Here is a 27,802-nt window from a genome sequence, read left to right as displayed (position 1 = left end):
GATACTAAAATTTGTAAGTACTTCCTTGTTAAATTATATTCTCAAACTCTTCATAAACTCTTGAGGTCTTAAAATCTTCTGTGGGGTTACTCTGAAGAATAGAAGTTTGCTTCTGTCTGCCAATTAGTTATTCATGAAGAGGACAGTAAATAAATAACTTGAATAATTCCCCTTTAACATAGTTTGAAGAGAGGACTTCAATAAATTAAAACTGGGGTTTTGTTGTTGTTGTTATGCTTTTACTTTTAGTTTTTTACTCCCAGACCTAGCCTTCCTGCTGAGTCCTATATCCCTTTCCTCTGATTTAGTACTAGTTTACAGTTTCTTATAATAAAAAACGATTTAGAGATTTCTGTTGCAGCTAAAATCCAGACTAAGTCAGTTGCTTTTAGTGATAAGTTTCATTACAAAATGTTCACTCTTCTCTATTGTATATAGATAGAGGATATAAGTACTATAGTACCTTTTTTTCACTGAATGACTCTGGGTTTCTATAATTTAATTTAATGATATTGCCCATTACAATTTAATCTATTAAGGACTTTGACTCAGGACATCGGAAATTATAGGAAGCCATCAGTTCATTCATGTACAATTATGACCTGTGCCTTCATTGAGATTGTATGGGTGGATTTTTTTTTTATCCCATTTCTTTTGTTAGGGTTTGTCACTGAAGTTAATAGAAAATCCTGAAATACAACAGAACGAGGGAGCATAGTGGGCATTTGCTGTGAAGAATCATGGTCATGTGATGGACAGTCACTAAACTTAGATAACCAAATCAATTTTTAACAATAATCAAAGCTGTTCTAATGGAGCTAGTTCAAGCTAAATGGAATATTTTAATGTGATCAGGAGATGTATTATTTTATTAAAACCAGTGAAAAAGAAGTAATTGAAGCAGACGATGACACTGTTTCCACCTGAGTGCAGATGCTTTACCGACATTTTCTCTTGGTCATAGCACGCAGGAAGATGTCAGTGCTTCAGCTCTATTGATGGAGGTCTTGAGAGGATAAAAATTTTGCACACTATATTCTCAATTTTTATTGGGTAGGTGGGAAGTAGTTATTCAATGGTTTCTTGGGTTTTTTCCCATCTTCATTCACTTTAAAGTAAGCCTATGATATAGGAATGAAGAATAGTCAATACCATTCAGTTATTTTAAATGGCATCTGAACTGTTTCACATAGCTAGTTAAAATAGACATATTTTTCTTTCCACTATGCAGTTTCTTGTTTCCTAGCTTTAATGAGTGCTTCATTTACAATTTTAAGAACAATTTGCAAGTGGGTATTGAAAAAAATAGAAATCCTATATTCTTAGAATGATATATGAGAAAAAAATATGCTCTTAGTATCCATTCAATGAAATTACAATTACCATGTCAATTATTACATTATTTTAAATTAGTTTAATGGATGGTTACTTTTAACAGAAGAGGTTTTAATTTTTGAAAAGCATCGTGATTCCAGTGCAACAGTGTTGTTTATAAGCAAATAGAGGAAATTAAATGGAAACCTGTTAGGCCTTCAAATGATTACACACTCTCCACTTGGTAGGAAGATTAACATCTAAATTCAAAGGGAATTAATTGAAATTAAGTCTAATCTTTTTGAAAGACAGTTTTACCATAAGTATCACATAGTGACTGTTTTATGTGAAAAAATAACCATGAGTTAGCAAAGATGTTTGTAGATACAGCCATATGAAATATCTGATCTTGCATAAACTTTGGCCAAAGTTCTTTTTTTTCCCTGACTCTTACCAGATCCTTTATTTTGTCTGCTTCTTTTCACGTTGTATGCAGAGATATGGTTAACTACTAGTTAAACTTCTTTGTCAAAAAATCTTCATATTCCTGACCAAAGTTTTAAATTACTACTTATCCTCTTATTATTCAATTTAAAAAAAAAAACCCAGTTGCTTAGATATTTTCATGTCACATATTGTTTTCCAAATATTGTGTTTTCTTTGTTGCTTTTCTCTCAAGCTTTTGAATTTATCAGTATCATTTGAAATGAGTTGTGATTGGGCATAACTGATTTTTTAATAACCATCCCATAATTTGTCCATCCAAATGACTGTTAGAAATAGTCACTTTGGGAGGTAATGTATTTTGAATACTATCAATAACTACTCTTCATACTTTGAGGGTGGATTTTGATGTTATTTATGTTTAATGGAAAAGTATTGAAGAGTGACCGTCTTTGTTTTCACAGGCTGACACCACACCCCTTCTCTCTTCTCAGATTCAAGAACAAATAAATGCCCAGTTGGCCCTGTCTACTTTGTACTTTCATGGCATTTTGTTCCCTTTTTAATTAATGTTTTTATCCTCTAAGATTTCAATTCCCTCCTCTTCTAAGGATACTGACAGCCTCCTTCATCCTTGGTTAGTTGCCTTGCAGATAATTTTTTGATTATTCCCAAGGACAATGGTCCCCCAAATGTGACTTTATCAACACAAGAACATCACTTCTAGCGGAAACATATCTCTAAGTGCATGTTTTGTTAACAGTAGAATGTCGACATCAACTTTCTACACAAAAAAGATATTATTAAATATTAACCCAAAAGTCAGACTAACAAAAGTCTCTTTCCAGAACCATTTAGTACTATCACGTACATAATATATTTGAATTTTTTCCCCCAAGGGTTCAGATTAGAATAGATTGTTTGTGCCATTCTAAGTTTTTTTTTTTTTCTCATAAGAAAAGAATGAAAACATAGACCAAAAGGACATTTCACAGTTGATTCCTCATAAATGCCTACCTCCCTAAGAGTTTCTAATCATGACATTCAGTTTTGTACCCCAGTATTTTGCTTTGTATGTGCTGTCCCAATTCTTTATCACTTTTCTTAGTTACAGTTTTGAAATGACACTGAATTATTAGCTTATGATAATAATGATGTTCCTGGGTTATGGCCTATCTTCTTTTTAAATGACTTCTGTCTTCTTATGCTTACTATCCTTCTTCTGATGGATAAAAAAACAGGTTTCGATATTTTTACATGCTATTTTAAGACCGGATCCTTTGATTTTTTTTAAATACATTTTTATGTTTAGGGGCAGCGGTTTCTTTTTGCAATTATAACAAACCAAACCTTAGAAACTTTATCCTCCTGACACCTACACACATGTGTACAAGCCTCATGTAAGTCTTGTAGTAAAGCCTCACTTTTGGCCATCACCCCCACAATATATTCACAGCAAACTAGACTCCCTGGAGTACTTTCTTCTCAAAAGATCCAGTCATCATTTTAGTGGTGGTGCATTCTGAATTTACTGAAGTGTGTTTTTCTTTTCTTTTTTTTCTGTTGAGACACTCGTGATTTTCTTCCTAGCCCATATTTATTGGAGCAGATTTTGGTCTGATTTCTAATCATCTTCAAAGATTAGACAATGTTAAGATTCATTTGCTTGCTTTCTGATCTTGGATGTGTCTAAGGCTGAGAGAGAGTAGAAAAGAGGAGAAGGAAAGAAGACCCTTGCAGACAGTAGCTGCACCACGGAACACATAGGGCTCTGAATCAAAACTGGAACTGAGTTCTGAGACCTGCTTTAGAAAGGCTAGTGGTATCTCTTCTTCCCAAGCTAAAACTGAAGCTCAGTAGTTCTGCCTTATGCCTCCATATCATTGCCTAATACACGGGTTTGGTTTTTATCTTGCAAACTGATGTTTTCAACATCATGTTCTTAATGCACTTATTTAATAAACCCTATTATTGGTTGCTAACATGTTTTTGAAAACTTCAGTTCATTCTGTCCTTGAAGATCCTTAATAGTATTGTGTGCCATTGTTAGATATCCAGAGGTGGTTGTATTGCCATGTATAGTGTGGTAGTTAAGAGAAGGAGCTCTGAGGTTCTACCGCCTTTGTTCAACCACGAGTTTCACCATTTAATGGCTGAATAAATTTGAGCTTATTTAACTTCTGTACACTTTGGTGTATTCACCTGTAAAATGGAAGTTTATAGGACCTATCTCATTGGGTCATTGTAAGGAAGAAGTGACATTTAATATGTTGAAGGGAATACAACAAATCAGAGTCCCAGTCCCTGGAGTGGCTCTTTCTTGCTCCAGCCACCCTGGTTCAGCTACTCTTCTTGCCACCCAGCAAAGCCTGGCACATCAGGGAGACTTCAGCACCCTGGTCCAGCTCTAAGATTAATGAATATCAACTTTGATTGTATCTGTCTCTAATTTAAAACTCTTAGAAAAAAGAATAACTGGATTATGTAATTCCAGTAGTGCAATTGACATTTATTAAGGGCTTTTTTGGAACAGATGATAACGATTTACTGAGAAATAAAGAACAGGCAAACAATTTGAGTGCACATTTATTTTTGCAGTATTAATTGTGAGTATTGATGCAAATAATGATTATGAAAAAATGTAGTGAAATATTAAAATTCTTACAGGCCTAAAAACATTTTAGGAAGACCTTTAGTGGAAATCACAACTATGTCTCCCATTTAGAAGTTTAGAAAATCAATGATAAGTTTAAGGTTTATGAGAACTTCTAAAGGGAATTGCTGTCAGGGTATTTCTTTAGTTCAGTGACTCCTAACTCACATTTCAGAAACCAGGCTTAGGCCAGATGACCTGTCTAGCGTAGGAACATTATCAAGTTCACCATTGAAATACAAGCTTATAATTGGTTCCCCCAGATAGAATAATTATTGGTTAAGAGTTTGGCACAAACATGAGGAACTGTGGGCTTTGTCAGTAACATCCTATGCAGATATATATAATATTGACTGGATTATTGTATCTTCCTCTCACATTATACTTAAAAAAATTCATCTCTGAAATGAACTGTTTACTTCTATGTTAAAAGTTTGTTCTAGAAAAGAAAATTTCATCATTAATGTTCCCAAAGAAAATGCATTTAAGGGAAACTTTTGAATGTTTTACTACAGACTACTCAACAAATTGTAATTTCAGGTAGAGAACCAAATATTTTTCTGTTTTATCTAAGTGAACAAAAAAATCATTCAAGAATTTGGCTCTCTAGCAATGTATCTGTGTATCATGTATGTATTTTATGGCATCAAAGTTATAGTTCAGTAGATTTCTAAAAGGCTTTTGAGACAGAGACATGAATTTTTACAGATTCTAATTATAAGTTAGAAGTCATGTCACTGTAGGAAATTAAAAATGGAGACAATTAGGGAAAATTCCAGTTGAAAGAAAAATGCATTATGGAAAAAGCAATAAAAGCACAAAAAATAGGAAAGTAAAATCACTTCTCAGTAGCTTCTATGATTCAATTGTAGATCAATAGTGTGTAGTTAATGCATTGCCAAGAGAGCATTAATTTGCAATTACCACAGGTGATCTGATCCTCTGTGTTCTGTCCATTGACACAAATGACCTTTTGTTGAAAGAGATTCTGTAGTCATTATTTTAAATAGAGCAACAGAAAGGCAAAAGGAAAGTATAGGTCACTTTCAGTCATAAGTATCTTACATCACACAAAGTGGGAACCATTGTAGGTTAGCCCCAAACAGTCACATGATGGAGTGTAATGAGCCTGAGCATGGGCATGTCTGTTTGCATACAAGGTGGATGTAACACACAGGGATGATGGTGGTAAGTATGATTCAAGGTGAAACTACAAATGCCCTGAATTAAGTATAACATAAAGTAGACCTTTGATAAACCTCTATGATAAGGGAAGATACGAGAGACTTTGGTTCAACCAAGTAGGTGTTTTGCAGTGCTTCTGTTTGATGCAAGCTGAGTAGCCTTGTAGGTAGAGCATCTGGGACAATGGCACGTTCTTGAAAGCAAGCAAGAAAGAAAGAGACCTCCATTCCCTAGAGACTATATCCTAATCATAAACAGTATGGCAAGGACCCACACGGCCTTGTCTGGAGTTTGCGACACAGACAGTAATATCAACCTCAGGATTGCCAGCCAGGCACAGGAAGCCCAATAAGACTACATCTTACTGATGCAAGCTTCAGCACAAATGAAAATGCATCGAATAGCTTGTAGTGAAATCCTAGCTGTGCTGCTCACTAGCTATATGACTTTGGCTTTATTGGATCTGTGAACATTTTATACTTCAAGTTTGTTATCTGAGAAGTCGGGTTGATGATAATAATACCTACTTCATAGGATGGTTATGAGGATTAAATATTATCACATGGAAAGCATTTCAAACAGTACCTACAACACAGTGCCCAAGATGTTGGATATTAATTATATCACCATTATCATCATCACCCCCTGCTACTATTTTTATGCATTGATAAAGAATTTTAAAACAAAATTTACACCCCTGTATTCTAACTTTTCACTAGCATGTATCTTAGCTTAGGCTGATTGGAAACAGCACCTGAAGAAAAGGCCGAGTGCTAAGGTTCAGAAAGTAAAATCTAGAGTAGCTAGAGAAAAAGGGAATAGAAGAAAGAGAAAATTGGGATCTGAATACAAGGTAATGCATTACTGAGTAGTCCACTGCTTCACAAGCTGCAAGCAATACAGACAGTCAATTGGCCAAATGGAATATCTCCAGATAGACTAGATGGAAAATAGTGCCTTGGGACAATCCATCCCAGGGAAAAGTGAGAGAAAATTTATCTGCCATTCCTTCCAGCCTTCTTTCTCCCATTGGTTGAAGTTCATCCTTCTGGAGGGTCACGTGTCCCATTCTGGCACTTCATCCAGGATACTGACCTCTTCTGTATGTCTGGTTATCCAGCCTGTATATTCATAGTGACAGATAACTTATTATCTTATAAGTTATCCAGTTAAAATTATAAGCAAATTCTGCCTTCATACTGTGGAAAACCTACCTCCATATATCTTTCTAAAACTAGACAGAATACGTTCACGCTATTTTTGTAAAAGCCTAGAATTTCAGAAATGGATAAAAACTTGTCAGTGCAGAGACAGCTAAATATTATATTTATATTGTCCTTATTATCTTTGTTTATGACTATTGATAGTAACAAGGTAAGTGAAAATAGTGATAATAAGTGATAATAATATTTTTGCTATACTATAACCTACATTCTGTCCCAGAATGAGACAGAGAAAGCTAAGAAGTTGAGTGTTCTCAAAAATCACTGTTAGGGAATTTAATGGGTACCCAAAGACTTCCTGAAACCTGGAGAACTTAGGACAGCAATGACCTAAGCATGTGGAATGCACACTGCTTATATCTGGAAATTAGGAAAAAGTAATCTGGAAGGCTTTCATGATGTTCTTTTAAGATTGAGTAACATGTATGCAAAACATCTTTAAAGCTATTAATCAGAATATATTTCACAAACAGTTGGGACTTGTACCTCTCTGCAAAAGTGTCTAAAATGGTCATAATAGTGATTTGAGAAGGGGGAATGTTATCGTTTGCCTGGCTCTCCACTCATTCCTTGGTCAGAAGCAGCAGTGATCCATGAATCATGCAAATAGTCAAGCAAACCAAAAAAAGAGACAAACAAATAGATGGAGTAAAGAAAAGGGAGGAAGAAGGACCTTACTGCCAAGTAATTGAGAACTGAATGCAACTTTGTAAGGGAAAACAACTTGTTTATACCAGCTTTCAACTTTTTCCATGGATAGGCACATTTTATTAATACATAAATTATTTTATGTATTTTATTAGTAAATGATAGGGGGCGCCTGGGTGGCTCAGTCAGTTGAGTCATTTGAGTCCGACTTTGGCTCAGGTCATGATCTCACAGTGAGTTCGAGCCCCATGTCGGGCTCTGTGCTGATAGCTCAGAGCCTGGAACCTGCTTCAAATTCTGTGTCTCCCTCTCTCTCTGCCCCATCCCCACTCATGTTCCGTCTCTCTTTGTCTTAAAAATAAATAAAACATTTTTTAAAAATTTTAGAAATAAATGATAGGCACTATTTAAATCAGACAGTCTAATTCCTATCTTTATCTAAAGTTGCCTTATAAAAAATTTAAAAAATAAATAAAAAGCATGACTATCAATGAAAAAAAAAATAAAGTTGCCTGGTAGGTCATTCTGGCTATTTAGAGTATTACCCATTCTAATTATGTGTGAGATCTGTAGTGGTTTTTTTCAATAGTAGATTTTTATAGATTTTGTAGATTTTTATAGCACCTGGCATTCTAGTGCCTGGACTTTGTGATACCTATCATAATAGGCCAACACCTATAGGGAACTGATAATTAAGAGAACATAAACAGCTTCTCAAAGCTTACCTATAATCCACAGCTTACCTATAGTCCACAGGGTATAAGTACATTTTAACTTTGCAAATGATAATAGCAAAACTATTATGATGGGTAATGCTTATACAGAATTTATTATGTGCCAGATACTTTGTAAGCTAATAGTTATATTAGTTCATTTATCCTCTAGTAATCCTGGGAGAGATAGATATTAGCATTGTCCATGTTTTATAGCCAAGAATGTTAAATTACAAGATGATAGGTGGCAAAGCTGTGATCTAAATTCAAACAATTTGACCTAGCATCTGATTTTCAACCACCACATTATATTGGCATTTTTGCCTACTAGAATGACTTTTGTCAAAAGATAGACAGTAATAAATGCTGGCGGGGATGGGGAGAAACTGGAAAACTCATGTATTTCTTGTGGAAATGTAAAGTCGTGCAACTACTTTGGAAAACAGTTTGGCAGTGTTTTAGAAAGTTCAAAATAAATTTACCATACAATCCAGAAATTTCATTCCCAGGTGTCTACCCAAGAATAGTAAAAACATATATCCACAAAAAGACTTGCATACACAGTCATGGCAGCATTGCTCCTAAAACCCCAAAACTGAAGACAGTCCAGATTGCCATCCGTTGATGAGCCAATAAACAAAACGTGGTACATGCACACAATGGAATAGTATTCAGCAATAGAATGGGCTGATACCATAACAACATACATTGTTTTAGCATGTGTAATATTATGCTCAGTGAAGACAGACACAAAATACTATAATATTTGTATTGTATAATTCCACTAATGAGAAACTATTAGAAGTGGCAAATCTAGGAAGACAGAAAACAGATCAGTAGTGGGAGAGTGGCTGTAAAAGGCACAGGGAACTTTTAGCTGATGGAAATATTTTAAAAGTGGGTTGTGGTGATAGTTTCACAACTCTGTAAATTTACTAGAAGTCATTGACTTGCATATTTATAATAAATAAATGTTATGGTATTAAATTATGCCTTAATAATGTTGCTTTAAGAAACCCACATAATTAGAGATGGATTAAGTACTATATGTAACAAAATTATTAAATGCAAAAGTTTGAAATCTGGATTGAAGGATTCATGTGAAAAATCTTTAGGGTAAACATGAGGATATCAATAATGCTTAAAAGTTCTGTTTCTTTCATCTTACTAGAAAAATGACATAATGCCTTTTATAAGGATCTGTTAACATTTATAGTATTAATATCTCAGATGTAATCAAATTAAATTAACGTTTATGAACCCTGCCTAATTTAAAAGTAAGCGCATTCAAATAGGCCTGCCTGATTAAGGCATCCTTGGTAGAGGCCTTCCTAGATTTCTTAATGTGTTCTATGCATTAAAGTACTAAAATTAGACTATTTTTTTTTACAAATAAACACTAATCATACCTGGTATATATGCTTCTGTCTGATTTAAGTATTTTAATTTTTAAAATTATCTATTATTTAGGAAATGTTAAAGAGATGAGAGATTGGCTTTGAGGTATCAACAACTAACATCTGTTGAGAAATTCATTCAAGAGGTTCATGTCATCAGACTGTATTATGTATTGGTCATAATGTCCATTTATTCTATTAATAGTTACTGAGTGTCTAATAGATACCAGGCACAATAATAAGAAACAAACATATAAGAAAAAAGTCAAATAGTGATAAATGCTATTTAGAGAATTTAAATCAGTAAATGTGCTACTGCCTGGGAGCCTGGATGGTCTGAGTGGGGAGGTCCTTTAGAGAGGTGATACTTAAAGAAGAGAACGCAATAAGATTTACCCAAACATGTGAAAATATGGAGAAGAGCATTACAGGTAGACAGGGAAAAACCCCAAATGTAAAAATGAAAACATAAATGGCAAGATTTTTTTTTCTTTTTCTTTTTTTTTTTTCTTTGCCTGCTCAGAAAAGGCCATTGTGGCTACAGCATAGTGGGCATGAATAAGAGAGGTGAGCAGGGACCAGATCATACAGTGCTTTAAAGCAGGTGTCCCTATTATTTCGAAGCAAGGTAAGACATTGTTGGTTTTAAGCAGCGGTAAGATATGATCTAATTCATATTTTAAAATAATCATTCTAGCTATTGTATAGATAATTAATTTGGGGGTAATTAATTTCAATAGTAGAAGGTGGGAACTATTGCAGTAGTCCAGGTGAGCGATGACGATGGATTTGAATAACAAAAAGCAATGAATGTGGAGAGAATGGACAGATTCACAATATATATTTGAAGTAGTGCAATAAGGCTTTCTGAGAGATTATAATTTTGTGAGCCAGAAAATAAAGGAATGGAGAATGATTTTTAGCTTTTGGACTATTGGAAAAGTAGGTTGCAGGGAGTGGGAAAATCAAGAATGCTGTTCTGGCCATAGTCAGGATGCCCAGGAGACACCAGTGGAGATGTCAGATGGACAGTTGCCTCTCCTTTTTTTCTATCTGATTTTCCAGAGATGTACCAAGCCTTCAAATGCATATATAACCTAATACTGATAAATGAGTGTATGTCTTCTCCCCCAGCTAGGATACACATTCCTTTCTGCTTCTTATGAATGCCTCACGGTGGTTAGAGGAATCGGGCACAAGGTAGATACGTGGATACGTGCTTGTGGATGGATGCTGAGAGATGAATGACTGGGTTGATGTGTAGATCAGTGAATATTTAGAAATAAGCAGTAAGCATCTGGGTATTGAATATTTCAGAGGCCAGTTTCATTTATCTCTTATCATTCTCAGATATATATTCCTAAAGCCAAGCTTAAGAGGATAATGAGTGTTAAAGGAAAAGATTACAAGAAATACAATTTACATCAAATGTATATTTTTAAATAAAGTAAATAAAAAGTCTAGAAAACATATCCCTCCAAAGGAAAAAAATCCTAAATTTGTTAGTCCTTAAAAACATATTTATCCATTTCCCTAACTCATCTTCAGATACCAGGAAATATTGCTTCTCTGCTATGGTCAGATTTCCCACACATTCTATGTTTTTATGACCTATGGGTCTCTGAAAATACAAACCAGATTCTTTTGGCTTGAAATATACATATTTCTAGTTAAACACCTCCTTACCCTGTTCACTGATCCCACCCACAAAATCAGAGGAAAGAAAGACAATGATTGCTGTTGGCTTCTTTTATTTAAGCTGACAGATCTGAACCAAGAGGACCTAAGAACTTCTTGGAATTAAAAATTTGGGCATGCAAATATAAACCTTCACTATCCTCAAAAAATTTATGCTGTGTTTGTAAGACAAAAGAAAATAATATGTCTAAGGATCAAAATATGAAACCTCTGTTTCAGATAGCTGGCTTAATCCTACGGTGATAGACACATCAGATATTATAATATTTAGCATATTTCCTCATGTGGAAAATGATAGGATTTCAGTTGTCATGCTTTAAGGGCATGAGCCATAATCTCATTATCGTCTCCCTAAATCAATCACTACATTCTGGATATTAACTCAGTCCTAATGACACCAGATGCAGTAATGTATATGAGGTGAGAGAAAAGTTCTATGATTCATCATTGGGCCTGAAAACAATGATGCAAGCTAAAAAAAAAATCAACTTAATCACTTGGGAATTCAGTATGGCCAAATACAGCATGCATTGTGCATGCCTGGTCTTACAGAACTAAATTAGGTATAATGTTGCATATTCATAGGGCCTGATGTCTCTCAAATACACAAAATAAATATGAGTATTGCAGAATTAATAAACAGAATCAGTTCATGGCATTTTTAAAGCATTGTAAAATTAGGTAATGTTCCCTATAACAATCTCAGAATACAAGCAATAGTTTAATTTACAGTGTGACATTTTATAGACAAGACTGAAATATAAAACATATAAAATTCACTTACGTGCATTTACCTTGTTCTTTGCTTGCATTCATATTCATATTCTAATTCATATTCAATAATTGATTTAGAACCTATAGTATATTGATTTGTGGGGAGGGGGTGGTAGTCAGATTTCAGTTTATGCTGTCAAAGTATGACAGGTGATATTCAGTCATGTTTTGGTCTTAACATTCTATCTTGTGTGTTCCTCTGTATGTGATAAGGCAGTTGTTGACAACATAGACGTGATAGTTTTAGTCCAGGGCCTCAACATAGTAACTTATCTGAGAAATTGGTTAATATGGGAAGAAAACTCAAAAGGCACTAGTTTCACAGTAAGACATACAATTAAGAACTTGAATACTTATTTTTACCTCTGAATGAGACCCACTGTGTCACATATGGACTGAGGAAGACTTACTTCCTGGTAAATAGCACTTCATAATTCTTATCTCATTTGGTCCTCACAACAGCTTTTCAAGGAAGGTTTATTCTGACAGATAAAAATGAACAGCATAACCCGAGGCTACCGCATTCAGAAGTTTTGTTTGATAATAGAATTTGAAAAGAAACCAAGGGACTAGTTTATAAATTAGTGTCTGCGGAATGAGAGAATAAATGAGTGAGTGGGTAATTTTTGAGTAATAGAGAAAGACTTTTTTGAAGAGATGATGTCTTAAAATTGCTTTCTTATGATCAAAATCCAGAGTGATCTATTAAATACTTCTGGCTACACATCTCCAGCAAATAGAGGGAGAAGGCCTTTCTGGAAAGGAAGAGGCAGAAATTTTGCAGGACATGTATTAGAGGAGAGCAAATTATTTTAAATGCCAGTATTTGCATGACTCTGTTCAGTAGCAAATTTGATTATTTACCTTGAACTATTTAGGGTAAGTTGATGAAGTTCTGAACTTTAAATTTAAATTACAAATTTGAAATAATTAAAGATAGAGAAAGAATTATTTAAAATGAAAATATTAGGGGGTGCCTGGGTGGCTCGGTCGGTTAAACATCTGACTTTGGTTCACATCATGATCTCACGGTTCGTGAGTTCAAGCCCCACATCAGGCTCTGTGCTGACAGCTCAGAGCCTGGAGCCTGCTTTGGATTCTGTGTCTCCCCCCTCTTTCTGCCCCTCCCCTGCTCATGCTCTGTCTCTCTCTGCCTCTCAATAATAAATAAACATTAAAAAAAAATAAATAAAATGAAAATATCAGGCCTGATCCAAGGAGACAACTGCACTGACCTGGGTATGTGATGCAGAAACTAAACAATTAGATGAGAAAATCCAGACACAAAACAGAATAGAGACCTTTCCCTTAGCTTCTCCTGGCTCTAATTTATCAGTCCTTCAGGGGAGCTAGAATCTAGACTGCTACAAATGAATACTTCAATATATGTATGCATATGTGTGAAAATTAGTAGTTTAGAACACTGCATATATTGGACACTGTACTGCGAGTTCAGTCTTTGTTAAACACATGTCTTTGTGGGATTCTGAATTACATATTCCTTCAGTTGTTATTAAAGGGAACTACTGGAAGAGAAAGAATCAAATGGTAGCTGCTGTCAGGATTCGGTTATCCAGACTGGGAATACCAGATAAGTAGTAATCCATATGTAAGCTCTGTGAAGTTCAGCTGTAATAAATAGTACTCTGAGTATCAGAAAGAGCGCTAAAGTAGAGCTGCTTCTTTGCATCCTGGAAAGACCTGGGTATACCCAAAGAATAACTAAGTAATAACGCAAAGATAATAATGTTTAATGGTACAATGAGTGGCACAGACTTTAAACACCACTCTGTGGGTTGGTGTGACTTCTGAATTACGATAAATTTGTATAAGTAGAGGGAGATAAAAATATGTTATTGACAGGAAATTGAAGAGAATTTTGCTTGTCATTGGATGGGTCTTAATATGATATCATCAACTTGCTTCATTCATTCATTTACTCATTTATTGAACAAATCATATGGCAGGCACAGATATTTATGTACTAAACACTGAGTGTGCTGTGATGAACAAAACAGATATAGTCTCTGCCCTTTTACTGTGTCTCTGAAAGCTGGAGAATGTGATCTAGGTTGTAATTTGTACAGGGGTGCCTAGGTGCCCTTTAAATACTTGCATTTGTTTAGTGACTACTCTCTTGGACATGCATGCCAGATGGGCTGGGATCTGGTTAGAGGAGGCTCTGGAGTTCTGTCCCTTGGTGAGAAACTTGTTCATGTGGGCTAATGAATTTTCACAGAGAGGATGGACTCAAGGGGCACCTGGGTGGCTTAGGCAGTTAAGCATCCGACTTCAGCTCAGGTCATGATCTCATGGTCTGTGGGTTTGAGCCCCACATCAGGCTCTGTGCTGACAGCTCAGAGCCTGGAGCCTGCTTTGGATTCTGTGTCTCCCTCTCTCTCTGCCCCTACCCCACTCATGCTCTGTCTCTCTCTGTCTCTCAAAAAAAAATCTTTAAATTGTAATTCATACTTACATGTATTTTAGATATTGTCCTAGATACATACATATCTTTTTATTTGATATATTCCTCACAATGATTTTATTTTGGATGGATGGATAGATACAGACAGACAGACACATGTGTGTATGTGTATATGTGTATGTGTATCATGTGATATGTGTATATATTATATATATACATATGTATGTAAGTATATTTATTCCTGTTTTCATCTGAGAAGCAGGTGCCTTTGTAGTGGTTACAAAAGAAAAACAAGATTGCACAGTTGTTATGAGAGAGGGTTCTGGGACATATTGATCCAGCACTTGAACCCTTGCTCTGCTCTTCGTTAGTTGTATGATTGTAGTCAAAGTCCTTAATCTCTGACCCTCTGTCTACCCATCTGCTAATTGAATAAAATAGTAATACTTTGTGGTGTTATTGTGAGGTTTAAATGTGATGCTACATTGAATGTATTTAGCACAGTGCTTGGAAAGTAATCACCACTAAGTGAATTTCAGTCAAAGTGCAGTAAGCCTAGAGGAATTTGGGTAAAGCATAAAGAAATGGCAGTTACAAAAAAAAACAGACTTTTTAAACTATGTGAAGTACATAAAAACTTGCCACCCTTAAGGGTGTTTCTGTCCAGCTTACAGGATTCAGATTTTGGTCTGCCCTTTACCCTTCCTGTCCTTCTTGAGTTTTTCTTATGCCAAAAGATCCTTGGAGGTCAGGAGGGACCCTTAAAACTGGGGTTCTCTGGATCAGGTTAGGTCTCTGAAATTCCAAATCCCCATGTAAGCAATAAAAGCCCTATGACTTCAACCCGATGTTAATGTTCTGAGGCCGGGGTAAGTACCTGAAGGACCTGAATGGTAAACCAAACAAAACGTGATAGAGCATTTTAGAATGTGTTCCATGAGGATAAATGAAAATCTCCCTCCAATCTGAAGATGGGGAAAACCTTCCAATAAGTAAGGGAATCATAGATCTAGATTTGTTCAGGACAGTTTTAGTTTATGCTGATTGTCCTGGTATTTTCATTATTAGTTTCCCTGTGTACTCTCAAGTGTCTGGATGATAAATTATATGGGTCACTTCTAACTATCCTCCTAAAACCCTGAGCCTAGAATTTTTATTGGTCTTTGTAATCTTTCTTCAGGTTAATTGTCGCATTCACAAATCATAAAATATTTACCCTTCTAGTGAGAAATGCAAATAAAACTGCTTCTTTGATCATTTCATTCGTTCATCTCTAACCATTTTCCAGCAATCCATCTTTGGAGCGTAAAGGCCAGGCATTTTATTTTTAGGTTCTTGGTTTTCATTAATTAAAAAGCAAACCAAACAAACAAAACACAAAAAGCCAAAAAACAAAACCTAGTATATAATTTACTTCCCCAGGTTTTCCACAAAATCACAAATTTTGTAAGCCTATTTTCTACCTGTATGGTAAAGAAATTAAGAACAAGCGTTTAATATATATTTTTAAATCCCCTTTTAAACACTACAAACCTTTTAGGGGTGCCCAGGGGCTTAGTAGATTAAGTGTCCAGCTCTTGATCTCGGCTCAGGTCATGATCTCACGGTTCTGAGACTGAGCTCTGCATCAGGCTCTGTGCTGACAGCGAAGAGCCTTGGGAATCTCGCTCTCCCTCTCACTGCTCCTCCCCCACTCATGCTCACTCTCTCTCTCTCTCTCTCTCTCTCTCTCTCTCTCTCTCTCTCTCTCAAAATAAATAAATAAATAAACATTAAAAGAATTTTTTAAAATACTAACTTTTTGGCTTTGCTTCTCCAGTTATCCAGTGTATGCACTGTGCTTTCAGTGTATTAACTTGAACACTGTTAAGTTTGTTTTGGGTTTGTTGTTGTTGCTTTTTCTGTAGCATTTAACTCTTAAATAGATTATCCACTCTTAGTCAACTGAACTTTGTCTAACTTTTGTGTCCCAGAGTATATTGGCAACTTAGTCAAGATTGTTGACTCACTGTTAATAGCCACCCACTACTCTCACAAATTTGTGTTTTTATCAATAATAGATGAGCCAAAGCATCAACTCCTGAACTGTGAGTGCTTTGAGTTAAGACGTGGACAGTGTTATTTGAGGTGCTGTTTTCTTGTTGAACAACATTCTTCTCATTTCACACAGTCCACTTTTCTTGGAATATTGAATGTCTGGCTCTGTTGTTGAGTAACCACATACCTTTATCTATCTTCAAAGCCCAGAAAAATTTCCCTGGGTGAATTTGCTCAGTAGACCTTTCCTCTCTAGGCATTACGACCCAAATACCACATCCAAACCCATGTGGTATTTTAGTAAATGGTATTGTAAGTCAAATTCTCCCAGCTGTGTTGACACTGCTGAAAAAGAGAGAATGCCGAAAATTATGGATGTGAGTCATCTGACAGCCATTGTTTGGATATTCAGTTTCCTTCTCTTGCCCCACTTTTATCATGGGAGGTGCTGAGTTTGCACGAGGCTACCTGCGAACCTGTAATACCACCTGTGTCACTGCAGAATAATTGAAAATTACTGTGGTAACTGATACCACACCACAGCATTAGCCTAGGGTGGGGAGAGTTTGTTTTAGTAGAAAATCCTTCTGCCTCTGAGGCAAAGTGGCCATGCTTCCTCAAACTGTAGCCACAGCCCCTACCCAAAGAATGGGCTGTATAGGAGAGCCTGGTGTGCAGAGGACTCCATGTACTGTCGCAGTCTTTTCAGACTTCTATTTGTGTCTGTGGGGAAGCAGGGCCATCAACAGTGACATCTTTGAAGAGGCAGGACAGCGGTCCCCACTCTTTGGCCCTACATGTTGTGCCAGACTCACCCATTTTATCTCTAACCTCTCATAAAAGGCAGATAGAGGGGCTGTGTCTCTGTGTGGTTCTTTTTTCATTATTAGTCCTTGGTTCAGGTCATCATTGAGATCGGAATCCAGTTGAAGCTGACTTTGTAAAGGACAGATACAAGGAAAGGGACAGAGGTGATCTCGCCTGCAGGGCACATCACATCCCTTTGACTAATCAACCCACGCCCTCCTCAGTCAAGTTGTATCATGAGCAAAGTGAATAGAGAAGATGGTCCCCCAGTGCTGTTCTGAATAACAGTCAAGTGGGTGGCCCATCATCCATGCCACCTTTGAGAAAATACTTGGAGAATTGATACTTATATTCCATATTCCAGTTGGCAAAATGTGGTCTGGATCCCAGTGTAAAATACCTTGGAAATATTTTATTCTCTTTCAGCCGGTCTTCAGCTGAATTTGGGTTAAGAAATTAATCAGATAGAGGATGACCACAGGTGGACGTTTAAAGAAATAGCCTTTCAAACTCCTTAAAATTCCTTCCTGACTGGGGACAAGGGGTGGGTATTTATATACTTAGAATTTGTCAGAGACTAAATAATTTAAAAGGCTAGATAAGAGGATAAGTGAATAACAATGAAAGATATGATACACAAAACAAGCTGAATGATTTCTGTACCTTTAACATTTATCAATGAGAAGCAATTAAAGAACAACTTTGAAAATGTAATTAATAAGCAAAAGTGCTTATGCCCTGAGTTTTTGTTTTTGTTTTGGCTTTTTGGTTTTTTTTTTGTTGTTTAAAAAACAACATCTGTGGGGCTATTTGTTGTTCTTCCCCCCCCCCCCCAACCCAATTTGCTGTGGTCAGAACACAGAAAACTTGAACTGAAAGATAGATTTCGTGATAGCATGGCATTTGGACAGCTATTTTACTTCATGATCCTGTACAGGTTAGTAGCAAACCTGAAATAAACCCACTCCTTTTGGGGGAAACAAGATGGTATTTTGCTGAATGCTAGAATTTTATCACTTTGAGGGGGAAAAAAAAAGCTGCTTGAGAAACCTAAGAGTATGAAAGCATTTGAGATCTCAGAAGGAGTTTAAATCAATGCACTGCCACAGTTACAGAGCAGATGAAAGAGCCTGCTGTCTCAATTGCCAGGAAACTACTTAGAAACTCTCACTTTGATTTCTTCACGTAGTCCGTTACATTACTGCTAAATACAATATATAGGGACATCACAACTTTGATGTTGTACAGCTTTAACAAATGGAAACTAATACGATAGAACAACTAAGATTTGTGGTTTTATGTGGATATACAAATATATACCCGTCTAGCCCCTTATGTACTATGTATCTCCAGGGGCCGTCTTTCCCCTATAGCCTTATAAAATGATAATTTTGGTGTTTTATTCATGAATTCTAGTAAGCAGTGCCATGTTTATGTAGTACCAAAAACTCATACGGAGATATTGTTATTCTGAATTATTACCTTAACAATATGCGGTGTTTGTACACCAGTTTCAAAAGTATAATGTAGTTTTATATATCTGTTGATAAGTACTGGGCAGAACTCAATGAAGAATTACTGATTCCATGCCTTTAGAAAATCTGATGCTTTTAATCAGTGGATGTGGAAACTGCATCTCCATCCAACAACAGCAGAGGTCTGTTCTCCAGTTTTAGTCATAAACTTTCAAGTGGTTATCCAATTATTAAGATCCTACATTTTAAAAAATCTGTGGATTTCTGACATTATTCGTTCAATTATAAACTTGAAATCATTTTACAACAATGTGCTTTTTTTTTTTTTTTTTTTTTAATTTTTTTTTTTCAACGTTTATTTATTTTTGGGACAGAGAGAGACAGAGCATGAACGGGGGAGGGGCAGAGAGAGAGGGAGACACAGAATCGGAAACAGGCTCCAGGCTCCGAGCCGTCAGCCCAGAGCCTGACGCGGGGCTCGAACTCCCGGACCGCGAGATCGTGACCTGGCTGAAGTCGGACGCTTAACCGACTGCGCCACCCAGGCGCCCCTTCAATGTGCTTCTTCTTATGAGAATTACAAATATGTGCTTATTTAATTACATGAGACTTCTCAAATTTTTGAAGTTTCCAGGAATAAGAGCAGAGGTCAGAATATCTTAGTCTGACCATTGGCTCTGCCACCTACTAATCTTTTGAGTTGGGGCAGAGCATTCAATGTTTAGTTTCGATTTCCTCACTTAAGAACTTGATGGCACTTTCTCCATCTTACTGTCAGAATTGGTGTACAGACCAAGGAAAAAGGTACTGGAGAGGCAGTGCTATACTGGAGAGAGCGTCAGGCCAGCTGGGGAGACGAGTACTGCCTCCAGCTAGCTAGGTGACCACAGACACAGATAGGTCATTTAGCCATTCTGGACTCCTAATCTTGTGACAGGGGGCTGGTCTGAAAATTTTCTGAATTCCCTTTTCCTTTATCTGTTGGCATGCTTTGAAAACTGTAAATGACTATATAAATATTTCTGACTTTTTGATAATGTGCGTTGAAAACTGCAAAGCACCATGTAAAATATTGCAGGTGTTTTATGTTGTTTTAAACAGTTTAACACTTTATCAAAATAAATTACTAAGGGGAGATCATAGGATTTTTTTTTTCCTTTTTCTGGAAAATCTTTAAGAAGTCCATGGATATTCTTCCTTATTCAGTGCTTTATCTCTGGACTGTGTTCATAGGAATACTCTTGAACTTCTTCCAGCTATCTAAGATTCTGTTATTAGTGTTTTTTGGAATCTGATAAGCACTGCAGAAGAATTTCCACTGTTTACTTAAATGTAGGTACCCTCCAGTATTCCTTTTACTAAATAATTTACAGCAACTTTAAGACTACTTTGGATTCAAGTGTAAACACATGTTTTACTTGCATACAGCCCGGTGGCGCACATTTCTAAGACCTGGAGTGGAGTTTGTCCCCCTATGTGACATGAAGTGAAAAGGGATAATTATGATTGTGGGTTTATGTGCATTGTGTCTGGTAGTTTAAGATCCCTGTTTAATAACTGTCACATTCTGAAATATCATTTGAAAGATTGCTGCTCTATTACACAAAAACATGTGCCAGCCCACGGTGTTCTGATTCTGTGGAACTCTTCTCTGCCAAATTATTTACCTGGGATTAGTACTTTTAATACCATTTGGATTCTATTTGCTAGCTTCCTAGTAAATTGTCTTTTACGTTTCAAGGAAGTTGACTCTTTCTTTACAGGCAAAACTTTCCATTTTGACCTCATAGGCACTTTCAACTTTAAATTATCTGATAATAGCAATGAGGTTTAGTACCATTCTGTCCTTCTGGGCGTTGTAATTTCCACAGCACTGCCACCTACATGATGTAATTTAATCCTCACAACAATAAATTAGATATATCATCCTTTTTTTTTTTTTTTTTTTTCACATCGGGAAGTGGGAGAGGACTCAACATGCTAAATGACTAACCCCAGTCACACAGCTGCTGAAATACAGAGCTGGGTCTCAGACATATCTTTTGGCAACAAGGCCAAATGCTTTTTTCGAGATCACTACTTAATGTAAATAAAAATAATGTCCTCGACCTTCTTTTACTGCATTAGGCCAAAAAAGTATTAGATTTGAAAAGTTATGTCTTGCCTAATTCATGCTCTAATGATTTATTCATATTATGAAATTTATTTTTGGTGCCAATCTAACTTACTAAGTACTAGCCACTATTTTAAGACTTAAATATGTTGCCTTTTAGTTTCCTATGTATTAAGTATTTAATCTCCATTTTGAAGTGAAGAAAGTTGCTCATACTTACACAGCTATGATGTAGTTTCAATCTGATTCTTCTGGACTTCTTTTTTTTTTTTTTTTTTTTTTTTTAAATTTTTTTTTTTTTTAATGTTTATTTATTTTTGAGACAGAGAGAGACAGAGCATGAATGGGGGAGGTTCAGAGAGAGGGAGACACAGAATCTGAAACAGGCTCCAGGCTCTGAGCTGGCAGCACAGAGCCCGACGCGGGGCTGGAACTCACGGACCGCGAGATCATGACCTGAGCCGAAGTCAGACGCTTAACCGACTGAGCCACCCAGGCGCCCCGATTCTTCTGGACTTCTATGTGCACTTCTATCTTAGCCTAGAGGCTGTACCATTCGATATGGCATAAAACCACCAGATTTGACTTTAAGAAATAGTTTCTCAAATTCAAGTTCTTTCCATTTTTATTTATATTATTATTATTATTATTATCATTAATGTTTATTTACTTTTGAGAGAGAGAGAGAGAGAGTGCTAGCAGGGTAGGGGCAGAAAGAGAAGGAGACAGAATCTGAAGCAGGCTCCAGGCTCTGATCTTTCATCACAGAGCCCGATGTGGGGCTCGAACCCACAAACCTCAAGATCATGACCTGAGCTGAAGTCAGATGCTCAACTGACTGAGCCACCCAGGCTTCCCAGGTTCTTTCCATTTTTAATGTAAAAACATTACCCTGTCTCCTGCCGAACTTTTAGGTTTATTTTGAGTATTGAAAGAAATAATGTATGTAAAGGAGATTTTTAAGATGTAAATAACCATAAATAGGTAATTTACAATTAATGTGCTTAATCTCACTTAATGAGCAATAATGAGACAAGAATAGCACTCTGCAAACCTCTGTTTACTTGCAGGTATTTGTACACTCACTTTGCATAGATAGGCTTTGACTAAATGTGCCTGCACCTAAAGCAAAAATTCAGGGCACTGTGTCAGACCCCTGGAGGAGACTGTTCGAGGGAAGTAGGAACTTTATGACACTCCCCAAATCCTGCTGCACGGGGAGCTGCCACCGACTCAGCCCTTGCACAGGGCTGATCCTGCTGAGAATCCAGGGGCCCCTATTTAAAACAGCTCGCTATAGGGATATTCATGCTTATGGAAATAATTAATAGTGGCAATGATGCTTATAATGGCACCTGATGTCCTGCTGCGAATAAAGATAAACCAGCCTTCACCATAAAGAACTTACAAATTATACTAAGCAAACATGTTAACACCTATTAAGAGTCCTAATCAGAGCTGTTAAACAAACAAAGAGATGTCATATAAAACACACCCATTTAGGAATAGCAGCTACATGTTTGGTGTTATAAAAGGAACCATTTACCTCTGAGATAGAGATAAAACCCTCAGTGGAGTGTAAAGGTTAGGCAGGAACAAGGCACCTTTCTGAGCAAACCCATTTTCTAAGCATCAAATCCCATGGCCAAAGCTGTTCCCAATGGTGTGCTTGCGTCCTAAGATTTATTTTGGGTCTTACTACTATTTAATCAGCAAATTACTTGTTTCTTCAGATGTGACTTATTATTGTAAGTAGTGCTTCTTTAAAGGGCTATGAAAATGTGGCTATAATATAATAGTAAAAATCAAGAAATTTGTTTATCTGTAAGAAATTCACTTTGCAGATAGCATTTCAGGTTGAGATTCATCCCTACCAGAGCTTAAGGTCTTGTTATTCTAAGTGTGGTCCAGCAGCGTTAACACCACTTGGGAGCTTGTCACAAATGCAGGATCTTGGGTCTCATTCCAAACCTACAAACAGAATATGAATTTTAATAAGATCCTCAGATAATTTATATGTATATTAAAAGTTTAAGAGAAAATATCATGTACAAAGTTCCTATGATCAGACATTCCCATCAGGAAAATTAATAAGTTTCATCTTATCAGAAAGTAGAAATTAAATTACTCATTTTTGGAAGGTATATACGTAGTGTGACGTTTGCCTTATGATGAAACACATCTGAAGCGATCCCCTCAAACACCCATGTTTCATGGTGCCTTCCGGTGTTCCCAGCATAGCAGACCATTCCAGCCACGTTCCGTCGCTATCTTGTAGTCTCTCCTTCCTCTTGAGGTTTTATGTTCCCTTCACACACTCAGATAGTTCCCCACTATGTGACACACTAGTGCTACAGAATAGGAGCGTAGGAGAAAGTGGGAAAGAGGTAGTCTTCCTAGCCATAGGGCCCACCATGTTCTTCCATAGTTAAAATACACCAACTCTATGTAATTTACTTCAATTAAAAAAATAATTACAATACAATACAATACACCAAGTCTGCTCTTGATCACTCCAGTGCCGCGGGGCTAAATCTATCATACACAAATGGTGCCATTTTTGTGGATTAAGAAAATTAGTGACTTTTACATCTTCTCACTGGACAAATCAGGGATAAATCAGATACAGCTTTACTATTCATATGTTACAAAGTATCTAGATTCCTTTTAGCTGCAGGTATTTATAACAATCATGAACATCACATAAAGAACATGACATGATGTTCTTTTGAAAATCTGATTTCTTATGGTCATATGGTGAACTACTTTAAGACTAGAGTAAAATTACACCCATAAGCATATACTATAAAAAAAAAAGGAATCTCACAGTGAACAAAGAGGGTAAAGTAAGGCATCAGTTGACTTACAGTTTAGAAAAATTCTGTGGAGGAAATTATAATGATGTTTTTTATAATTGTTCTCAAAAAAATCAACTCTAAGAAAGTTACAAGAGGCCTAATTAATGCTCAAATTGTTCTTCCTGAGAAACAGTTTTTTGTAACGTAATGTAATGGGCTTCATGGAAAATATTCTTTGTGTTTAGTGGTTATTCAATTCTCTTCTCTACATTGTAGTAACATACAGCACTTAAGAATAGGAAATGAAAGATTTTTGTTTCTGCTTTTTGAGGTGTTTTTGGTAATAATTAACCTAGAAATGTTTACCTAAATCCATTAAATTCAAGCTGTAACTCAAATCCCAATACAGACTTTCAGGTTTATTTTTATTGGAAGGATCCTAAATTCTCAGAACCAACCTTCCTTTACTCTAGAATTTTTTTCTTTATCGTCTGACATATGGTCGCTCAAAATATCTCTTCCAAATTATCCATACATTCGACATCTATTTTTCTAATGTTTATTTTTGTCAGAAAGAGAGAGACAGAGAGAGAGAGAGAGAGAGAGAGAGAGAGAGAGAGAATGAGCGGGGGAGGGACAGAGAAACAGAGTGTCCGAAGCAGGCTCCTCGCTGACAGCAGAGATCCCGATGCAGGGCTCAAACCCACTAACAGTGAGATCACGACCTGAGCCAAAGTAGGATGCTCAACCAACTGAGCCACCCAGACATCCCAAAGACATATATTTATTGAGAGCAGAATAAGTGACAAACACTGTGGATAAATATGGTCACCAAGATCAACAGGTTCTTCCTGCCTGAAACTTCAATCAAATGCAATAGTTATGAGTAAAAAGCATATTAGTAAAAGAAGGCCTTAACCTATTCTGAATTCTTGGAGCCTTCTTGAAGAAGTAATATTTACCATGAGATAAGAAGGGGCCAGTACTCAGCCATGGATAGAAGGGAAGGATTTTCTAGGCTGCCAGATCTTATGAAAAAGTCTTAAGGCAAAGAAAGAATGTGGCAAATGTGAAGAAAAGAGCAAAGACCTGGGTGATTGGAACATAGTGAGCAAAAAGAACCACAGTAGATAAGGCTGAAGAGGTAGACAGGGCTCAATGGTGGTTGAGTTAACTCATGAACAGCACTCCAACCTCAGCATGACCACCTCTGGACATGAGAACTACCTCCAGGCAGTACATCCGAATCAATGAAGGGAAAATGAGAGAGTTAAAGTGTCATTTCTTATGCTGTACTAAATTTGATTCCTTGTAAATCCAACCAACTGGATCTAATTTTTAACAGCTGTACTGAGGTTTGCCTGACATACAGTAAACTGCATATATTTAAAGGGTACAATCTGGTTAAGTTTTGAAATACATATACGCCTGTGAGGCCATCACCACATCGAGTCTATGAAAGTATTCGTTGTCCTGAAAGCTTCCTTCTGCCCCTTCACAGGGAGGGGTGCCCCTCCCACCCAGCACTCCCATCCCCACGCAATGATTGACATGCCATGCTTGGAACAGTGCCTAGAACATAAATAAGTTTTCTTGAATAAATGAAAAGTGAGTCCATGTGGAGAATTAGCTCTTGGTTTGACATTGGGTTGATTGCTTCATCTTTTCCAGGTATGCAGTGCCATTCAGAATCAGGACTTCACTGTTATCCAAGACTACTGCACTGGCCTCAAAGCCCTGCTTTATCTGAAAAGTATTGAAGAACTGCAAGACTGGGACGGGCAGAGTCCGGCTACCATGAGTCATCAGAAAGGGAAACCGGTTCCGCGTATTGCTGAACTCATGGGAAAGGTATGTGCTCAACTTTTCCTGTTGTCCTTAAGAACTCTACCTCAGTCACTTTCTATTTCAGGTCTTGTTTTCTTTCCCACTGTCTCAGGAACAGGAAACACAGTGCCTTTTGGATGTAATTTCTGTAGTAGAATCATTCTGAAGGAGGCTTGATTATAGCTATATGACAGGTCCGTGAGTTACATTTTTATAAAACCAACATAACACAAGGTCATGTAAAGGGAAAAGATTGAAGTTTGTAGTGTAAAGTGCCTCCAAATTCTTGCTTACTGTGGTGATGACTGGCATTCTTTGCAGTGGGAAGCTGGAGATTTCTTTATTCTTTAACAAGCTCTGGAAATTATAACATTACCTTTCTATTTTCAAGACAATCAAATCACTGGAGCCCTGAATAATATGATGGAGTTTTTAAAATTAAAATCTAATCAGTATCTTTTGTAACTGCTTCTGCTATGTGGTTAAACCTGGGCTCAAAAGGTTATGTCCCAACTTTCTCACTAACTGTTATTTTCAGAGAAATATATACTACATTTACATTTTGTATAATACAGTGATTTTAGCAAATCTTTTCTAAAACAACATTCAGCATTTTGCCTTTGTATTTCCTTTGTATTATTCTAAATAGACAATCATTGTCAGAAGACATTTCTTGAGTCCTGAATGAGGGGAGGAAAAAATTATAATTCTTAGTCTTTTCAGCTTGTCACTACATCAATAATTAACTTTAAAAAAAAAAGAAAGGCAAGTATAAAAAGATTCTTTAAGGAAGCATTTAATAATTCAAATGAATCTTAACTTGAAACAGGTCACATGAAAAAGAATGGAAAACAAAAACCCTGGGTACTCTGCCTTGGGTGGCAGGGTTAGGGGCTCTGAAAGAATAAGAGAAACATCATATAACTGACTTACATTTGGCTAGTTTTAATAGAAAATATCACTGTCCTCCAAGGTAGCTAAAAATAAGGACTTCTTGAAAAATAATGTGCATGATTACAAGTCCAGTGATGAAAAACAAAAGGGAGAAAGAAATAAAATCTTACAGTGTAGATTCCTGGAAAATATCGTGATGAATGACTTCATGAGTGGCAATCAAACAGAAAAAAGGGTGGGTGACATTAATATTTATAATATTGTAATTAGCAAGACTGTGCCTAAGCATCATTATTAATGTAGCTAATCATATTATCATAAACTGAGTCTGCAGTATTTAGACAGTGTATGTTCTTGCTTTATCAATGACCATCAACGTCTGAAGGTTGTTCATAGCGAAAAAACCTTTTTTTTTCCACAAATAAGTTTACACTCATTCAGTGTAAATCAAATAAGTTTACACTCGTTCAGTGTAAATATCTCAAACAAATTGGCTCTGACATGATAATTTTGATAGTTTATGACCATTTGTAAAAGCATTGTCTCAAATTTGAATGGTCGCTATGTGAGTTGAAATGTTAGCAATTATATTGCACCGGGCCGTTTTGTCTTTAAGGGACTTCCACACTCATTTCAAAACTTACATATTCAAATAAAAGATGAATAATGATGGAGACACTTGTGTCAATGACATAAGTGGAAATTGATTTTCTGACAGTTTGAAACTAGATTCCGACTTTATTTTGGTAAGCCCAGCCTTCATCAAAATCGTAAGTATAATTTTCAGCATTATCATTTAAAATAAGATTTTTTTCACATAGATTTTGCTTGTGTGATTATATTAGTGATTCATTTCTCACCTCTAAGTTGAAGAACTAGCAGTTGGTCTGGCAATAGATCTTTGCTCCTGGATTCCCCTATGTGGGCTGAGATGACTAAAACAATAGGTGATGGTCCTTTAACATAACGTCCCTAACAGTGCATCAAAGTGCGCTAGATCCAAGGTACAGGTGGCTTCCTAATCGTTCCTTTTTGTGTTTCTGGTGTGTGTGTGTGTGTGTGTGTGTGTGTGTGTCTTTGAAAACAACTCATATTGCTCTCTCACTAGCTGAAGAATAGCATGCTGCTCCTTATAGTGTTTTCATGTTACAGGGACAACCAGAGATGATGTAGACCCTTTTGAGAAGGGCCTGTTAGAAAGAGCTGGCTTCTTACAGGAAAGATTTGTTTGGAAAGTACAATTGTTACTCTACTTAATCTTTCACTCGGAGGTCAGGCTAGAATAAATTAGAGTAGAAATTTAGAAGAAACCAATTACAATACAGTGTTTGAAGATGGAGAGAAAATGAGACGTTAGCTATGGAAACAAGGATTTGG

The 27,802-nt window shown here is 36.4% G+C and overlaps 1 protein-coding gene across 1 annotated transcript in view; it reads left to right on the top strand.

The window, feature by feature from the left end:
* The window catches only part of DPYD (dihydropyrimidine dehydrogenase), an 863,978-nt gene that overhangs the window by 712,084 nt on the left and 124,092 nt on the right, over positions 1–27,802 (top strand). Inside the window, 1 exon segment of the mRNA XM_030327163.1 lies at positions 25,376–25,555. Within this exon segment, the coding sequence (XP_030183023.1) occupies positions 25,376–25,555 (180 nt within the window).

The sequence above is a fragment of the Lynx canadensis genome, chromosome C1, assembly GCF_007474595.2.
Source record: "Lynx canadensis isolate LIC74 chromosome C1, mLynCan4.pri.v2, whole genome shotgun sequence".
NCBI classification, from domain to species: domain Eukaryota; kingdom Metazoa; phylum Chordata; class Mammalia; order Carnivora; family Felidae; genus Lynx; species Lynx canadensis.
The sequence above is the reverse complement of the archived record's forward strand: the minus strand, read 5'-3'. Positions and strand labels throughout refer to the sequence as shown.